The sequence below is a fragment of the Rhagoletis pomonella genome, unplaced genomic scaffold, assembly GCF_013731165.1.
Source record: "Rhagoletis pomonella isolate Grant_MI unplaced genomic scaffold, Rhpom_1.0 Rhpom_scaffold_00008, whole genome shotgun sequence".
Classification (NCBI taxonomy): domain Eukaryota; kingdom Metazoa; phylum Arthropoda; class Insecta; order Diptera; family Tephritidae; genus Rhagoletis; species Rhagoletis pomonella.
In genome coordinates, this window is record NW_023458562.1 from 7,880,175 (window position 1) to 7,899,895 (window position 19,721).

Below are 19,721 nucleotides of genomic sequence, written 5' to 3' on the forward strand. Positions count from 1 at the left end.
ATATGCTAAAAAGCTACCTACGTACCGAATTTTAAGCAAATCGGACCGTAAATACAATTTTTTCAAATAGATCGGTCCCTGGTCCACTTCTCGGAAAAAATGGATCATATATGCTAATACATGCTAAAAAGCTACCTGCGTACTGAATTTTAAGCAAATCGGACCGTAAATACGATTTTTTCGAATAGATCAGTCCCTGGACCACTTCCCGGAAAAAATGGATCATATATGCTAATATATGCTAAAAAGCTACTTACGTACCAAATTTTAAGCTAATCGGACCATAATAAGATTTTTTCGAATAGAACGGTCCCTGGTCCACCTACACGAAAAAAGTTAATTTTTTTAGCCTAAAACATGGTGGTTACCGAAAGCTATTTAGATACAAAATTTCATGAAAATCGGACCAGCCGTTCACGAGATTACCTGTTACAAAAAAAGGGACTTCTCTTTATATAATTAGTATAGATGGCGCCTACACTTTTGCTGGGCCGAGCTTCCCCTTGACCTTGTGGACAGTTTTACACCGCCTCAGCATGGCAAATTGGTTTTATAGGTTCATGGCAGAAATACACTCGGACGTTTGCCATTGCGAGATGTTGATGTTGATCGGACCAGGGATCGAACCCTAGTTCTACAGGGTGGTAATACTCACCTCTGACCACAGCGCCTTCTGCATTGCATATTGACCAAAAATTCGGACATAAAAAGCTGTACGCCATATGGCCGCAAATGCTCACACTGGAGCACAAACACCGTGAAGATGTTTCCTACGAATGTTTGGTAATGTTTTGAGATGTTCTGAAAAAATGGCTCGGTTTCAAAAGATTTCCCAACAATGAATAGTTAGAGTCTGCGGCTAATAGCCATTTTGAGTAGCTTCATGGTTTCTATTATAAAGAAGGTATCGAAGCTATTGAACATGGTTGGGAAAAATGTATCGAGCCATGTTGAAAAATTTAAAATATTTTCGGAACCGCCCTCGTATGTATAATTATTTGAAATAATAGAGTTTTTTATGGAATTTATAAAAACAGTGCTTTTTGTTATTTAGTCACTTAGTTAATAAGTTGCTTACCTTTATATTTACCTTCAGCGCCGATAATCCAGAATCTTGGAGATTTGCGAACGCAGATCTGATACCTGCCACGGGTATTATGGTTTTTGGTGAGTAATTTTTTATAAAGAATACCCACTTTCCATATTGTTAATAACACATTTATGTATTGTGGATTTTTCAACTTTATTTGCATTTATTGATTCAAATGTTTCAATAGCATTTTATTGCTGAATTAGTACGAAAGTGGCATTACTTTGACTGCATTGTTTTTTTGGCATGGCTGCCACTAGTGATGGAGAACTTTCGATGGGGCTACCGATAGTATCGATGATTTCATTTTGCCGCAACTATCGAATTTTTCTAAACACTATCGACAGTTGTATGTTGTTCACATTGTTGGAATTGGACTATGAAAGATGCAAATGTCTATATATGTATGTATGTTGTAAACTCCTTTGTTTGTAAACATGTTCTTCATGTTTTTTGTTATAAAATGTGTTATTGAAAAACACGATCTCATTATGTTTTACACAAGTTATTTTTGTGTATACAAATAATCTTTATGGTTTTTGGAGTTACGAAATGAGTTATTTAAGAATAAGATATATTTACAATTTCACCAATCAAATTTAAATTTGTCAGGCCGTTATAATTTAAAATGACGAAATTTTTAAGGAGATTGTGCTATTTGAAATTTAAGTTTGATACATTTAAAATTGATTGGTGAAACCGGGCATTAGTGTTATATCTCAACATATGTAAGAAAACTTTCGATAGTATCGAATATTTCGTACTATTACTATCGGAACAATGGAATGTATACACTATTGATAGTTTTCCAACACTAGCTGCCACATGCATACCGCACACATTCTTCACAAGCGTATTAACTCCAAATTTCTCGTTTTTCAGAAAATATGCAGAATTATTGACTTAATAACTGTTAATTATATTAACAAAGGCAATTTTACGTACGATTTTTTCCACAAATTATAAGAAAATTCGCTTGAGCTTTTCAATGCGCTCACCCCGAGGCTTAAAAATAGAATGCTTACTTTTTCACTTTTCTTGGCTTTTATTAACCCATTAAACGCGAAAGCTAAATAGCAAAGATAGAGGAACCAAACTTTGTGTGGATACTACAAGGGTTGATATGTATACAAAACTACCATCAAAAGTTTCGACCCCTATCCGGGGGGGTCTGCACGACCCGTGACATATATGTAACGCTCGCGGGTTTCTGTTGTGTAATACATTGTTTGATACTAACATGTAAATAAACACTTCCATTGGATTTAATTCATCAATTTTATTATTTTAATTATAAAGTTTACAAAAAGAAAACGAAACAAGTACAAACGTATGAAAATTCATCAATTTTTGGTTTAGAAAGAAAACTCAAACTGGTCTAAAGTGAAAGTTGTAGAAACAATCCACACACAAACCTACGTCACACTTTACACATTTGGTGTTTATTGATCGCTGGCAGTTGTTTCCAGCACAGCGTCTCCTGGTGGGATTTCTAACTATGAAATGGCCAATTAGGTCATATCTAGCATCAAGCTCAATTTGCGAATCCGGACGTCTAAATCCCCATGGTCCTCGGACTTTTCCATAAGTACGACAAAAGTGATTATCAATGGTTCTTCTAAACTGTAGCTGGGTTAGCCCGTGTCCGCCTTTTCTATGTAAGAGCCAAGCATTTTGAATGGAGACATCAACCAACCAGGTAAAAATTGAGAACCACCACTTCTTTCCTCTAGCTCCAATCCTGTAAGCGTTAACGTTTTGGTCCATACGGTCTGTTCCGCCCATATTCTTATTATACATTACGATAGCATTGGGGACTTGAACCTGAATTCGAGCATGTTCTGCCCTAGAGTATCTTCCAGCTGTCCCTACCGGTTCCTTCCCAAATAAAGTTGATGCAACGGAAACTACTGCATTGTCTACCCATTTCGTGACTGTAATATCGCATTCAGAAATCCGGGAACTAGCCATATAACCACGTTCCTTTTTTTTCAACTTATCCTTCAGTGGCAAAGGACAAGAGATTGGTATTGAATTTTGCCGAATTGTTCCAGTTCCCTCATATCCCATTTTTTTTAATCCAACCAAAACAGGTATTGAAGTGAAGAGATTATCGAAAAAGAATTGAAATGGAAGTGGCTTCCACGTTTCATCGAATTCATCGATCATTGAAAACAAAGGAGCAGCGTTCTTTCCATAGTTTGCAGCGTACTCTTCGTTCATCCTAGGGTTTTTTCCCTGATACATCTCGAAGTTTAGAAGATAACCGGAAGGCGTATTTAGACACCACATTTTATAACCAAATCTCAACGGTTTGCCTCTAATAAATTGTTTACAACCGTGCCTGCCGTAGTATTCCACCATTGATTCATCGTAGGACAAATTCCGCTCTGGATGAAAATTTTTAGCAAAATTCGCTTTCAAAGCATCAGTTAGGGGTCTCAATTTCCATATTTTATCCGATAAATCTGTCTTTCCGGGGTCAATAAAGTGTAGATTTCTAAAAATAGTTCGAAAACGATCACGCCTCATCGAGTCAATAATCACAAGATTTTGAATATCTTTATCAACGCTCCAATATGCTTCTTTGTTTGGAGAATAGGTATATCCACTTATTATCAGAATTCCTAAAAATATTTTCATTTCTCCAACTGTAATATTTGGGTTCCCATTATTATTTAAGAGCGAATATCTGTTTGACTCGTCACACAGCATTTGCAATAATTCATCATCAAAAAACTTTTGGAATTGCTCATATGGCTCTAGGTTGGTGTAGTCACTGTAATTACCCTCAGGGAAAATTGGAGATCTAGGTTCGATATTATCATCGACCCACGTAAAGGATGGTTTGGCCCCCTTAGCCTTACTATGTGACTGACCTGCAGTTATCTTACGACGACGAGATGTACTCGGCTTTTCGGATGCTTGCACAGAAGCAAATGATTCCTCCAAAAGGTTTACTTCTAACTCTGAGATAGAATGATTCAAGCAGTCTAAAATTTCAGCGTCCATATCAAAGTCGGGGTTCTCTTCGACGTCAGTATTTTTTCTTGTAACAATTTCACAATCCTCGACAAGCTGTGTATGTGACAAGTTTTCCAAAGTACCGCCGTCTTCATCTGCGGAATCATCACCTGAAAGAGCACCCGCGTCAGGAGCCTCTATATATATATAGCTTCCACTTCTTCTTCTTCATTATTTGTCAATTCGTCCAAAACTGCGCAAACTTCTTCAACAGTTAGTTTTGCCCTAATAAAGGAAGAACACGCACATAAATATGTATATTTTATATAGTTATACACTTCATAAGGTGAACCCGCGAACGTGACATATATGTCACAGCTACACAAGACGAAAAAAAACCTACAAATACAGTAATTTTCAATTTTTTTTTTTTATTAGCACAAAATTTCAAACACTATCAAAGTATACAAAACACTTTTTTCACATAAATCGCTGGTACTTTATTAAAAATCGTACTTACCGACAACGTGTTCCCATTTCGACAGTTTTTTTTAGGTGTATGAAATCGGCTTCGTGTTCACTGCGCTACTAATTTTGCTACACTAAACGGAAAGGGCAAAGTATAGCGCACACTTATTCTTTGATTTGTTCACTTCAATTCTAATTTATAATTTGGAACATTTAAAATTGCATTTCGAAAAAGTCGTAGATTTATGTGAAAGATCGGAGCGTTACATATATGTAACACTAGCGTTTAATGAGTTAATATTCCGTAACAATACTTTTAGTCAAAGAGCCAGTGAATAGTAGACTGCATGTGATTTACCAAAGCTCAAATTTTGTTCAGTCGAGCCCTAATACCTCCTACTTGGAACGGAGACTAACTAAGCCCGGCAGCGGTCAATACGGCGTCACGCAGGTCGCAAAGGTAGAAAATTTAGACCAACTTGGAAAGTATTTTAATAAGTCTGCAATTTAAGTTTTTTAACATCCAATGTTACTATTATTCGAAAATAATAACGGCAGACAATTATGGCGTATTTTAACAAATCCTAAATTTTATTATTTTACTTATTATAGTATTTGTAGCCTGTATTTATAAGGGCAGACATTCTGTCCGGTAATAACATCCCGGCAGAAAACGAAACCTAACTAGGTATACGAGCACACGTACAAATATAATGTACACTACACTGATACGATAGAAAAAACTTTGCAAATTTAAAAGCTTACTTCAAAAGGATTTAGCGGTTATAAAAATTTTCGTCCTTGGCGAGTCTCAAAAATACCCAAAACCCTGGTGAGTCCAAATGAAGTTTTCTTCATAACTGTTTTATATATTACTCGGTTCAAAAGTGTGATGCATTGTTGGAAAGATTGTTTTGAGTACTGTATATGTTTCTCAGATCATTTTACCGACCATGATTCGCCACGTAATGCTGATGTATTTTTAATAGATGCCTTTTTTATCTTACATTCAATGGAGGAAGTGCCTAAAACATTTGGAAATATATCTAAAAAAATTGTACAAATAGTTACAAAATACTCAGCTCAAAGAATCGACGTCCATTAAAGACAAAGAACGATCTCTGCGACATGAAGCACCACAAATAACTACACAATTTCAGGGCCTGATCAAGTAAGACCAACAGATTTTGCAAAAGAATTGAAGAACACTAAATTTAAAGAAGTTCTTATTGATTTCTTCACTATACATTATGCAAGTAATGAGGTTACACAATTTATCGGTAATAAATTGATTCGCCTGAATTTTCGAAATTGTCCTTTTATAAAAATATTGAAGAAGGAGTTGAAACGAGTATTGTTGAAGACCTATGCTGTAATTCCCATGAAGAAGCGGATAGTAAAATTATTCACCATGCATGTAGTATCGCCAATCAGCCTAATATTGTAATTAGGGGCTCTGATATTGACATTTTAATAACACAGGTCTACAAAAGAAAATCGATGAAAGGTTCCTTTGACCAGACCTAGTCTATTGTATGTTTTTGGGGTCGCTGAATACGAATCTGAAGTCCGGTTTGCTTCATCACGTCTGGATTTTTTTCTAACCTCAAAAAACATCTCGGGTTTTACGTGACAGAGAAAATCCGAGGTGCCTTTTGAGGTTAGGAAAAAATCTAGATGTGATGGAGCAAAACGGACTTCAGATTCGTGTTCAGCGACCCCAAAAACATGTATTAGTCTAGGTTTGGTCAAAGGAACCTTTCATCGATTTTTTTTGTGGACCTGTGTAATCATGCTTGAGATATGAATTCGCCGCCCTGTTCTCTACTGCTAAAGAGTAGTAGAGGATGACGTATATTCTCTACCAGTAGAGAAATAATCGGTAAAGAAAAGTTACACAAACGAGCTACTGCTTATTGGGACAGGAAATAATGAGAAGTTTATTAATGTCTTTAAAATATATCAACAGCTTGGAGAAGTATTTGCCAAAAGCTTGATTGGATGTGATTTCAATCCTGCCTATTGACGTAGAAGACGACTTTCGTTTCGATATGGAGGCTATGCTGAAATGTTGTAGTTGTAATTTTTAGAGCTTCACGAAAATGTTTATTGCACGAGAACTAATAAAGCGATTTCAAAGAAAAGTAAGGCCTTTCAAAGATAGAATTCCAAACCTATCGACAGTTTCATTTTTGTAAGTAACCGATTCGGTGTCTGTCCTAGAAATAACGGTAAATATTGGCTTTTTTTTGGGGTCAATTTTGAGCGTTTAAAGTGCTCCAGCAGCTTATGATTTGCAGATATAACTTTTATTTTCGGGAAATAGATTCTTTGGAGCAATAGAAATATTATCGTGTACAGATTTTATATAAATTCAAAAAGTATTGATAAGGCAAAAAAATTTAAAAAAAAATTTTCAAATTTTTTATTACCAAAACGCTCGAAAACCGCTCGAATGATTTTCTTTTTGTTTTCTTTAATAAAAAAAATTAAGAGTTTTTCTTTCGTTTGGTATACGGAAAGTATTAGCTGATATATACAGGTATGTTTATTTGATTCAAATATTTGGGCATAAATGATTTCCCATACAAAATCATTCCGTCATCGTTTTGCAAACACGTGCATGCGTTGGAAGTGAGGGAAAGAGACAAAAGGTATGTAAGTACATATTTCAGCTTTTGACAAACAGACGGCGCAATATTTATAACCTAATCGCCGCGTATGTACATACATATGAAAATGCATACATACGTGCTCATGTTGATTGCAGTTAATGTGGATCTGTTGCTATTTTTTTTGTAATCTATGTATGTCTATACATCTACTATATATTTGTGAAAGTATGTATGTATGTACTCAGGAGCGAAAATGGTCACCGGTGACATCGTCACTAATGAGGATTTAGTGACATCGTTACACTTGCTGTGATTCCTAAACGACATATAGCTGACAATAACACTGGTGACAATGTCATGCAGGTGTACTCCTATCAAAGACTTATAACAGTAACAGACGATGTCTTGCAGCGGTCACTTATAAAAAGTCCATTGCAAGATACTGTCGCTTGAATGTCATTAATGATCACTGCATGACCAAGTCATGCAGATGACATCAACGACGAAATTACCATTTATATGAAAAAGTCATGAACGACTTCCATACAAACGGAGCCCAAAGTGATTTAAGACGTAACTTTTCCGTGCAAGACTATTAAGTGACGAATGCATGACATTCGCTACGGGGTATGTATGTATGTATGTGCGAGGTTGTAGTCTAAACGGACGGACAAAATCGAACAAAATTTTGACAGAGTATTGCCATGACACCTGGGGCTATAACAGGGTGAAAAAAATTGGGATTCGACAAAGGGGCGTAGCACCTCCAATAGGCGTGAAATTTTTAATCAGCCATAACTTCTACACCATAAGTCACATGAACTTGAAACTTGGTATGCAGGCATGCCAATGGTAGATGCTTATAGGTGGGTATATATAAACGGGTTTGTAAAAGGGGGCGGGGCAAATCCCATAGGCGTGAAATATTTATCAGCTATATCTTCGGAACCATAAGTCCCACCTAACTTGAAATTTGGTATGCAGACATATCAATGGTAGGTGCTTATATGAAGGTATATATAAACGAATTTGTAAAAGGGGGCGTGGTACATCCCATAGGCGTGGAATCTTCATCAGCTATCACTTCGGAACCATAAGTCACACGAACTTGAAATTTGGTATGCGGTCATAAAATGGTAGGTGCTTATAGAAGGGTATATATAAACGAGTTTGCAAACGCGGGCGTGACTCATCCCATAGGCGTGGAATTTTTTATTAGCTATAACTTCGGAACCACAACTCACACGAACTTGAAATTTGGTATGTAGACATATCAATGGTAGATGCTTGTAGGAGGGTATATATAAATGAGTTTGTAGATGGGGGCGTGGCACATCCCATAGGCGTGGAAATGTTTATCAGCTATAACTTCGGAACCATAAGTCGCACGAACTTGAAATTTGGAAAGCAGGTTTTGCTATGGTAGGTGCTTATAAAAAGATAAATATAAATGAGTTTGCAAGAGATGGTGTGGCGAACCCCATGGGTGTGGAAATTTTTATCAGCTAGCTATAACTTCAAAACCATAAGTCACATGAACTTTAAATTTGGTATGCAGACATATCTATGGTAGGTGCTTATAGTAAGGTGTATAATATACACTGTATATGAATGAGTGGCACATCACGTAGGTGTGGAATCAGCCATAAATTGGGAACCATGAGTCACATGAACTTGAAGTTTGGTATTCAGACCATGGTTGTTGCGAATATTATTCCAAAATAAAAGTCCTTTCCGGATAATAAACAAACGGCCTGTCCAAATTAAACAAATTTTGTATCATATGAAAGAGGACTGAAATAGCTTTTAAACAGAAATAACGAGCGACCTCTATTTATATTTGTTTATAATTTAATACTAAATAAATACATATACCTGACACACGGTTTCTGTGGTAATAAGTTAACATTTTTTGTTGAACTATTTTTCAATATGTGGTTTTCTTCGATTAGACATTTCAGTTTTAAAGCTATTTAAGTCCTCTTTCATTTGATACCAAACTTGTTTAATTTGTATAAGGGGTTTGTTTATTATCTGGAAAAGACTTTTATTTCGGAATAATATTCACAACAACCCTGATGGGCGGTGTTCAGAGTAAAATATATTTATATAAATGAGTTTGTAAAAGGGGGATATACATACATATAAGTATTCATCTCAAGAATGATAGAATACAAGATTGCGCCGATCAGAGAGGATTTTTGAGAATAACTTTTGTGTGACGTCACACTGGTGCAATTGCGAGCGAGAAATGCCAAAACGTGAGCAAGGATGGAAGAAGAGAAAAAAATGTTGCGAGGAAAACGTAAACAAGTTGCACAAGTGTGACGTCATGCAAACAACGATTCTGTCAAACTCGTTAAGAGAGGAATAGCGGTCCGAGATCGGCGCAACCTTTGTATTCTCTCAATCGTGTATTCGTCTATTAGATAACTCGGATATTTACCCCTGCGTGTTTTTTTTTAAACCTTACCTTACCTTAAAAGTAAAGGTGAGTACGTACATAGATAAAGAAAAGGATAAAGGCAAAGGTAAAAATAAAAACAAAAACAAAGTTGCATAAAGATAAAGGCAAAAATGAAGACCTGAAATTTACTTATATAAGGGCAAAGGTGAAGGGGAATATGTATATGAAGAATATGATAAACATATAAATAAAAACAAAGATAAATATAAAGAAAAAGATGAGGATAAGGATACCGATAAAAGTATAGATGAAGATAGAGAAAGAAAGATTAAAATAAAGGTAGTTTTAGAAAAAAGGATATAGATAGAGGCGCAGAGACTCAATCTGCGAACTATTTCGGTATTTTAGAGATTTTCGGGATTTTCGGAACTTATCAATATAAAAATCGATATTTTGATCGATATTTTTATTGGTCTTTTTATCGATATTATTACTGATTTTGCTATCGATATTTTAGGAACTTATCGATATAATGATCGATATTTTTATCGATTTCGTTATCGATATTTTTATCGATTTTGTTATCGATATCTTTATTGATTTTGTTATCTATTTTGTTATCGATTTTCATCAGTTTTTTATCGATGTTGTTATCGATTTTGCTATTGATTCTGTTATCGATATATTTTTCTTAGTGTGTGCTTTCGTTTTTGACTTGGATATGCTCTTAACCATACCACGTATTCTATGTTTAAATTTAGCGGCTGTATGTCCGACACAGCCTACAGACCAAGACGAAGGCGCTGGACTGTTCCTTTTTTTTAATTTAATGCACAATACATTATTAATAATAAACAAGTAAGAAAGTCTAAGTTCGGGTGGAGCCGAACATAAATACCCGGCGCAAGTATTAAATATATGTTTTTTCACCTTTCCGAAAGCTACCGCTAGATGGTAAGACGGGGTGTATAAATTTTGAGTAAATTAGCGTCCTTAAATTTCGAAATATTGCAGTTTCAAACATTTCTGAAATTTACCGTTATATGAAAAGCGGCCGTAATTTTAGTCCGATTTCAATAATTTTCAACGTTTGGCTTTTATGTGGCAAGCACAATAAAAATACCGAGTTTGGCACAAATTGGTAGAACAGTTACCGATATACATATGTGTGATCATAAGTGGGCGGTGCCACGCCCATTTTCCAAAATTTTACCATAAACGTATTTCTTGGTAAAGAATTGTTGCAAACATAAATTTTGAATAAATTAGCTTTAATATTGTGCCAAATCTGGAAGAAATTGGTGCAGCGGTTACCAAGATATACATACACATGTAACCATAAATGGGCGTGGCTACGCCCATTTTCCAAAAATTTTTAATATTCTTATTTTTCGTTTAAAAATTGTTGTAAATATCAATTTTGAGTGAATAATCTTTAGTAGTTACTAAAATGTCGCAGTTTCCGTATTTCTGAAAATTACTGTTATATGGGATGTGGGCGTGGTTATTGTCCGATTTTTTAAATTTTCGGCCGTTTAGTATGCTGTATCAAGGTCAACAGCTGTGCCAAGTTTGGAAGAAATTGGTGCAGCGGTTACCATGATATACACATGTAACCATAAGTGGGCGTGGCTACGCCCATTTTCTAAAAGTTTATAATATTGTTGTTTTTCGTCTGAAAATTATTGTAAGTATTACTTTTGAGTGAATTATCTTTAGTAGTTACTAAAATATCGCAGTTTTCGTATTTCTGGAAATTACCGTTATATGGGAAGTGGGCGTGGTTACAGTCCGATTTCGCCCATTTTCAATACCAACCTACCTTGGATTAACGGAAACCTACATACCAAATGTCGTTGAGATATCTCAATGTTTGCTCGAGTTATCGTGTACACGGATGGACGGACAGACAGACATGGCTTAATCGACTTCTCTATTCATTCTGAGCATTTATGTATATATTTGTCTATATCTATCTCGATTTGTTTTGGCTGTTACAAACAACCGTTATGTGAACAAAATTAATATACCCTTGTGCACAAGTGCGCTCGGGTATAAAAAAAAATACATGTTACATATATTGCACTGGATTGTTACGTTTTGTTTTCATGTTTTTATTAAATAAAATGAAGTGAAAAAAAGTTCATCAGCATACGCATGGACATTTATATATTTGCACACCGAAAATACATCATTTACAAACATGCTAAATAATAGAGGACCAAGGATTGATCCCTGAGGGACACCTGCTTTGATAGCTTTGAACTGTGAAGAAACATTCTCACCTTTAACTCGTTGAACTCTGCCCTTAAGATAGCTAGACAAAAGTTGTATCGCACTATTACAGAAACTAAGCAAACGGATGTATAGAATTGACAACAACAACCACGCTGTCGAGTTTAAATAGCGGCAAATCAGCTGCACTTGATAGTAGTTGGTTGTATAAGGAAAATGAATTAGCAACAAGAGTTTACGGAATGTACATAGCTCAGTGGTTAACGCTTCTGACTTTGAACATTGATTACGCAGGTTCGATCCCTGCTGAAGTCTAGAAAAAAGAAGTCTGATGAGGAGATGTGGTGATCTCTGAAATAGTGCTATAACTTCTACTGCTTAGACTTTGTCGCTTTTTCAATTTTTCCTAATAAACAATCGTGGTACAAAGCTCAATAAAAAAGATTAAAAATAAAATTTTAATAAGCCACAATAACATTGACAAATACATAGTTTAGGAAGAGCCTGCCTGAAGCTATACAAAAAAGCAAATAAGCAAATGGATGTATAGAATTGACAACAACAACCACGCTGTCGAGTTTAAATAGCGGCAAATCAGCTGCACTTGATAGTAGTTGGTTGTATAAGGAAAATGCATTAGCGACAAGAGTTTACAGGCTAACCTAATATTCACGCACGCCGCCAATTTATTGTCAAAAATTTCTCATGCACATGCAACTTGTATGAGATCAACCGAAATTGAACGGCGTGCGTATGAAGCTAACTCAATTTCCAATTTTTGTTCTGCGTGACATTTTGATTTGACGTTTCGCTCAATGAAATCAAATGCAAACGCATGCAAGTCAATTTCGGGTGACGCAAAAAAACAAATTCGACGGCATGCGTACCAAAACGCAAGCCGCGAATATTAGGTTAGCCTGTTACGGAATGTATAGGGTTCGAAATTTCAGACTTTGGTATCGATACTGAGTACTCATTCTGGCATCGAGCTCATGGTACCGATACTCTAAAAGTATCAGGGAAAAAGTATCGATACTACTCAGTATCGGACTCATTAAAATACCTTTATTGGTATACTAAAATTATATTGTTCTTCAATCGTATATCTAGTTATTTCCTGAAATTAAAACAATAGACATTTAAAATATTTGATTTTTATTTCATTGCAGAACTTACTTCCACGTTAGAAGTAATTTAAACGTTAAATGTACATACATTAATACACACATATTTACTTTCACGAATTTTAAATTTTATTAAGAGTTTTTGGAAACTTTGTGGGTATGCATTTTTGTAGCCTTTCCAATTTTGTTTAATATTGTGCAAGTTTTAATTAAAAGTCAACGGTAGTAAGCTACACGGAAAGTTGAATAGGTTACAAAACTGCACACCCTAAAAGTTTCTAAAAATTCTGTATTTTCGTGAACTTTAAAGTAAAGTTTAAAGTAAAGTTTTATGGCCTTATTCATAAAAAATAAAAAAGGTTTATAAACTGAAAAATGTATGAAAGTGTCAGGCTCTTGAAGCCTACTTTATTTTTTATGAATAAGGCCATTAAACTTTAACGTATTTGGTTTATGTTATGTAACAGACTACACGAAATTTCAGTTTATTTTAAGTGATGGACAAAATTGAATGATAGTAATCCATATAAGCAAAGAAAATTGGGTTGCCAATGGAAGACAAAATTTAAAAAGTGTGTTTTTTAAAAAGTATTCGATACTACGAGTACTTTGGAAAGTATCGAGTAAAATCGCCAAATGAGGTATCGAGTATTAAAGTACTCATTTTTATACCCTCAGTATCGATACTTACTCAATATCGATAGTATCGTTCGAACCCTAGGAATGTACATAGCTCAGTGGTTAACGCTTCTGACTTTGAACATTGATTACGCAGGTTCGATCCCTGCTGAAGTCTAGAAAAAAGAAGTCTGATGAGGAGATGTGGTGATCTCTGAAATAGTGCTATAACTTCTACCGCTTAGACTTTGTCGCTTTTTCAATTTTTCCTAATAAACAATCGTGGTACAAAGCTCAATAAAAATATTAAAAATAAAATTTTAATAAGTCACAATAACATTGACAAATACAAAGTGGTTCTAATTTGCTAGCGTTGTAACACGGTCCTTCAGTCCTTCGAAGTAGAAGGAGAATTCTACGAAGTACTGAAAATTAGGGAATGTTAAAAGTGTTTGAAGACCTTAAAAATGTCGTCGACGCATGCTTCGGATAAAATTTGAACACGAGTTTCCCAAATTACGTAGCTAAAATAAAGACAAGTTGCCTAGATTTAGGTAATAATATTCCTGCTAAGATTCATGCAGTAATCTTCCATGTGGTGGAGTTTTGCAAAAGCAATCCAGCGGACTTGGGACGTTTTAGTTAGCAAGCGATAGAAGCGGTATATCACGGACTTTAAAATTGTGGGGAAAAAACAAAGTTTCCGCGAATCGCCCAATTATTAGCAAACACTTTTGGGAGTTGTGTATCAATATAACTGTATGCACGTTTAATTTTTCTCTAATTTGTATTCGCTAAATAAAAAATGTTGAAAAAATTTTCTAAAAACTTAAATAAACCATATTTTTCTTATCAAAAGTATAAGCTTACTATGTCACATAAGTATGTATAGGTAGAATATACCGCGTAAAAAAAATAGAAATCCTGCAATGCGACCGCCATTGGACTCAGATCTTAGTATTTGCTTTAGCAATGATCCTCCATTCCTCTCACCACGCTCACTTAATTTTTTTGCTGTATCTTGTAATTGTACACAGAATTTCGCTGCTTGCTACCTATGCATGCTACCACTTGGCAATGAGGTGCTCTCGTACTCTTCCGAATTTGGAAGAATATTTTTACATTTCGTGCAATCCGTGCAACGTGCAAGACTTCTAGAATACCCCTATTGAGTACATGTCATTTGAGAATTACGCAAGCTCAGATTCTTTAAATTCCGAAATAATTCTTTTTGAATCGCTTGCCCTTTTTGCGACAAATCTAGTAAATACTAGATAATTACTAGGTAATTACCAATTTTTATACCCGAGCGCAATTGTGCACAAGGGTGCATTAACTTCGTTCACATAACCGTTGTTTGTAACAGCCAAAAGTAATCGAGAAAGATATAGACAAATGTATACATAAATGAGTAGTATAAATATGGCGGTTCTGGAACCGGAGCAGCAGCGCTGCTAGCAGCCATAAGGTTTGCTGCTGCTCCGGCGGCTCAATCGGAGCAAGCTTTGCTGCTCCGCCAAAAGATGTCGCCGTTCGAAATCCAAGCTCAGAGCCCAGATAAAAGCCGCAAGATGTCGCTGATGACAAATCCGAGTCCAGAACCGGAATCGATCACAGGGTGTACCGCTGATGGAAATCCGAGGATTCCGATACAAGGTGGTTTATATGTCGGAATTTAGTAAAGTGTGTTGGTATGTAGTTAGAAATATGCATCAGAAATATAGATGCTCCACCGCTAGAAAAGTGTGTTAACATGCTCACATAGGTAATTTTTAAGTATTTAATATGTATGTGTACATGAATGGAAAGGTCTGTTGATGTTGATGATGAGAACAAATAAAATTTAATTTGAAATAAAAGAAAGTTTTATAATTACTTTTTTATTTTGATAATAAGAATTTTAAGCATAAATGTCCACAATTATATGAGTTAAAGCTTTGCTGTTGATTATAGTTATAGTTAATGTTTTTTCCTAAATACTTTATTATTTGCTTAGGAGGCTGTAAGTTTCCAAAGCTATCGAAGTAATCAATCTCATTATCGTTTTTCCAGTAAGCTACCCAATGCGTTCCCGGACCCTTTGAACTATCCAAATTTATTATTCCACATTCTCTCTTAAATGGTTTACGTGGTAACTTGTCACACATAAATTCCCCTCTAAAATTTGGAATAAATTTTGAGTACTTCTTTAAGTCTACATCAGTAAGAGGTCTTCTGGGTAGCTTCATTAAGAGTTTTTTTGGTATGGTTTTAAATATAATCCGAATCCCTTTTTAGAAGGCTTTAAAAACATTCCTTTTCCCTTTGAAATAGCTTCCATTGTATTATTATGACGTTTCGCCTCCAATAACTGCTCCTTTCCAATTTTTATAGCATTGATTGTTTTAATAATTCCTGCTGTACCGCCAGATAGACTTCCAAGTGCTCCTAATGCTACGAATAAAGGCGCTAATGGGAGAAATCCTCCAGATTTAGGTAATGATATTACACGTGGTGTTTTTATTTTAGATTTTTTTCCTCTAAAAATATTATTTACAACCTTTCGTGAAATTTTTATTGCATCTTTTAAGTTATCACTTTTCTTTAAATTTTGTTTAGCTTTTTTTAAGGCATGTTTGAAGAGCTGATTACCAGTTTTTCCTCCTGTTTTCTTAGTTTTACTATAAATGTTCCCCATACCGAATTTCGTTTTTGTTTTCATTATATTTGTAACTAACCAGGCATTTGTTTTCTCATTAAGATTGCTATCCTTCGCTTTAACTCTTTTCCAAGCCTTCTCAATTAATTTTTTATCACCAATATGTCGGTTCTCTAAAGCTTTATTATATAAATATGATATATCATGTTCTCTACAAGCAGCGTCTAGTGGATTAATCCCTCGATCTCCTCTTACTAAACGTTTCTCTAATTTCGTTCCAGGTCCACAAAATTGATAACTAGGCAAATGAAGTTCAATAGGAAGCTTATTAATTATATTATTTATAAAACCTTTTCCGACGACTGACGATTTATGACTAAACTTTTTTCATAAATAACTCTCATATTTAGGCCTTTTCATATTAATAGTTTAAATATAAGTAATAAAAAGTATAAAAATATTTCGTTTATATATATTTATATTAGTAGTCAAAATGCGGTTTGTGAAGCAACGTAATACGTTAAAAATTAAAAATATTGACTTGAGATTTAATAAAGTAAATAAAGTTCGACATAGCTCATTATTACCAAACTCAATTCGAGCTCTTATTGTTGGACCATCAAACTCTGGGAAAACAAATGTAATGATTAGCCTCATTGAAAGTCCAAATGGGTTAAAATTCAAAAACATATATATATATATTCGAAATCTTTACATCAATCAAAATATAAATACTTAAAGCATCTAATAAACCTTATTAAGGAGATTAACATTTCAACATTTTCAAATAATGATGATGTGCTATCACCTGACAACGCAAAAGCAAATTCTATATTTATATTTGATGGTATAGCTTGCGAAAAACAATCGTCATAAAGAGATTGATAGTTTTTATTTATGTCAGACTTATACTCGTATTCCAAAACACTTAATTCGAGATAATGCAAATTTGATTATCGTATTCAAACAAAATGAAATGAATATTAAACATATCTATAATGATCATGTTGGAGCTGATATGTCCTTTAAGACTTTTTGCATTTTATGTTATAAATGTTGGAAAGAAAAATATGGATTTCTTGTTATAAGTAAAGATGATTCTATCAACAATGGTCGATACAGAAAAGGATTTGACGTCTTTATAACCTTATAAAATATCCTGTTAGTAATAATTAAAATCAGTATATAATTTATGTTAAAAGTGAACACTTATAAAATAATAAACTATACTGTTCTATTAAACAGCTAACTGCTAAACAAGACTGTTCTAATAAACAGCTAACTGCTAAACAAGGCTGTTCTATTAAACAGCTAACTGCTAAACAAGGCTGTTCTATTAAACAGCTAACTGTTATGTAAGGCTATTCTACTAAACAGCTAACTGTTAAACTAGATACTTAAATCATTACTAATTATATTTTTTAATTATAATATTATGGAAGTTGATAGAAAACTTATTAAAAATCTTATAAAAACTGGAAATATTTAAAAAAACAAGTATAAGAGTATTCAACTTGGTGAAACATTAAATGATGAGCTCTTAGAAAAAACGTTTGAACCAATAATTAAACCTTTGAAGGAAATTATAAATGAGAAGAGAATAAAACAAGAAAATTATAGAAAAAATGTTTTCAAAGACAGTGAAAAGAGTTTTGAACCCGTTGATTATGATTTTGCTACAAGCACTCCATTCAAAACTAATAAGAAGGATTATGAAACTTATCCTAGTAAGAAAACCAATCAAAGTTCAAATTCATTTCAATCATTTAATGATAATAATGATAACTCTGATAATGGTACTAATGATGATGATGATGAGGATAGTAACAATGAAGAAAATAATAATCAAACTATTAGAAGGATATCAAATCAAAGTATTGATTTAGATTTATCAAACATAAGCTCTAAAATTGAACAGCTGGCTGACATTTGATTGGCTGATCTTAGTTTAAACGCCCGATCTGGCTGGTTTTACAATTTTTCGAAATCCGAATTATTTGGGAATTTGTAGCTATTAACATTTTTCGAAATCGTGTAGATTTTAATTGTTTTCTCGCGATTTAATAATAATAATAATAATAATAATAATAATAATAATAATAATATCCCAACGGTTTTTACCCTCCATTCCCGCCCATACGCACCAGGGGCGCAGTCCGCATGACGTACGGAACCAGTATTTTCAATTTTTGCGCCGAGTCACGATTGTTCTATATCGAAAAAAAGGATACCTATTTTTTTTTATTTTGAAATCAAAAAATATTTATAGCTCGCTCAAAGCGCTCAAAGTTTTCCATGTATTTTTATATGGCAACCCGGATAATACACAACTCTAAGCTTGGAGAACGACTGGTTTTATAAAACTTTTATAAGGCTCTTTTCATAGACTGTGCTCTTATGGGGGTTTATAAGGCTCTGTAAAAAGAGAATTTGTTCAAAAAAGCATTTATAAGGCCCTGCATGCAGACATATTTTTATATGCCTCTTTTTCTATAGTCTTTTCTCTTCAATTTCATGATTAGTAAAAATCCTCTACTAATACAAACTTTTAGATCTCTATAAACTGTCTTCATTCAGAGCGATTAATAATTTTTTGTGTTGAGTAATTAGTCAGCAATAAGCATAACACTGTGGAACAAATTCAGGTTAGCAAAAGTTAGGTCGATTCTGAGAGTGAGGGGTGAAAATAGAGGCTAAATTAGAAGACCCTTATCGCGGCGTTTGTTTATGTTAGTTCGAATTTTTTTTTAATCGACCTTCGAACTTTGCAGTCAAATGCCGATTTTCAGCATATTGTTTATATAGTTTTTTGGCTATAACTCGTCGACTAATTGATATTTTTTCAATCTGTTAAAGCTAAATTATTGCTAGAGACCTGTGCAACAATTAAAATTAAAAAAATATGATTTAGAAAATTTTTGTAGTGCTTATGAATAAAAATATTGGAATTTTTTTTCATGCTTTTTGAACATATTTTCCACAAAACTAAGTATTTTTTGCTTTCTGTTTGATCTATAATATGCTTCTCAGTTTCTTCAATAAATTTCATTTGAAAAGAAAACAATCATAATACAAAACTTGCATTTTCCAACTTAATATTAATTTACTTCTCATTTCTTATGTACCAATTTTTTCAGTGTTGGTTTTGAAGAAACATTGAAAAAGAAAATATAAAAAGACGGAAAAAAATATAATTTTGAAATGTTAGTTATGAAAAGTTTTAAGTATAAAAAATTAGATAAATTAATGATTTGGCCAGTTGCCGTTTAGCAGGCTTCTGTGGATCAACATCACTGCTCTCTCTAATATCTTGGTCATCAAAAAATACTTAGTTTTGTGGAAAATATGTTCAAAAAGCATGAAAAAAATCCAACATTTTGCTTCATAAGCACTACAAAAATTTTCTAAATCAATTTTTTTTTAATTTTACAGCGTGGCGACCATTAACTGTTACCCAGGTTTATTTGAGAAATAAAAGGGTCCTTTATAGATTTTGCGAAAAAAGTATTTTATTGTTATTTTTAATATTTTTATTGAGCTTTGTACCACGATTGTTTATTAG

General features: G+C 33.9%; 1 protein-coding gene across 6 annotated transcripts in view; it reads left to right on the plus strand.

The window, feature by feature from the left end:
- Window positions 1-19,721, plus strand: part of LOC118744137 (angiotensin-converting enzyme) — a 391,082-nt gene that overhangs the window by 143,171 nt on the left and 228,190 nt on the right. Inside the window, exon 3 of one of the 6 annotated variants that reach the window (XM_036476889.1) lies at window positions 1,097-1,167. The exons of 4 other annotated variants lie outside the window; for them this stretch is intronic. In XM_036476889.1, the coding sequence (XP_036332782.1) occupies window positions 1,097-1,167 (71 nt within the window). Of the gene's footprint in view, window positions 1-1,096; window positions 1,168-15,964; window positions 15,997-19,721 lie in introns of those variants that run through there. One more of the 6 variants, XM_036476895.1, reaches the window with a different exon arrangement.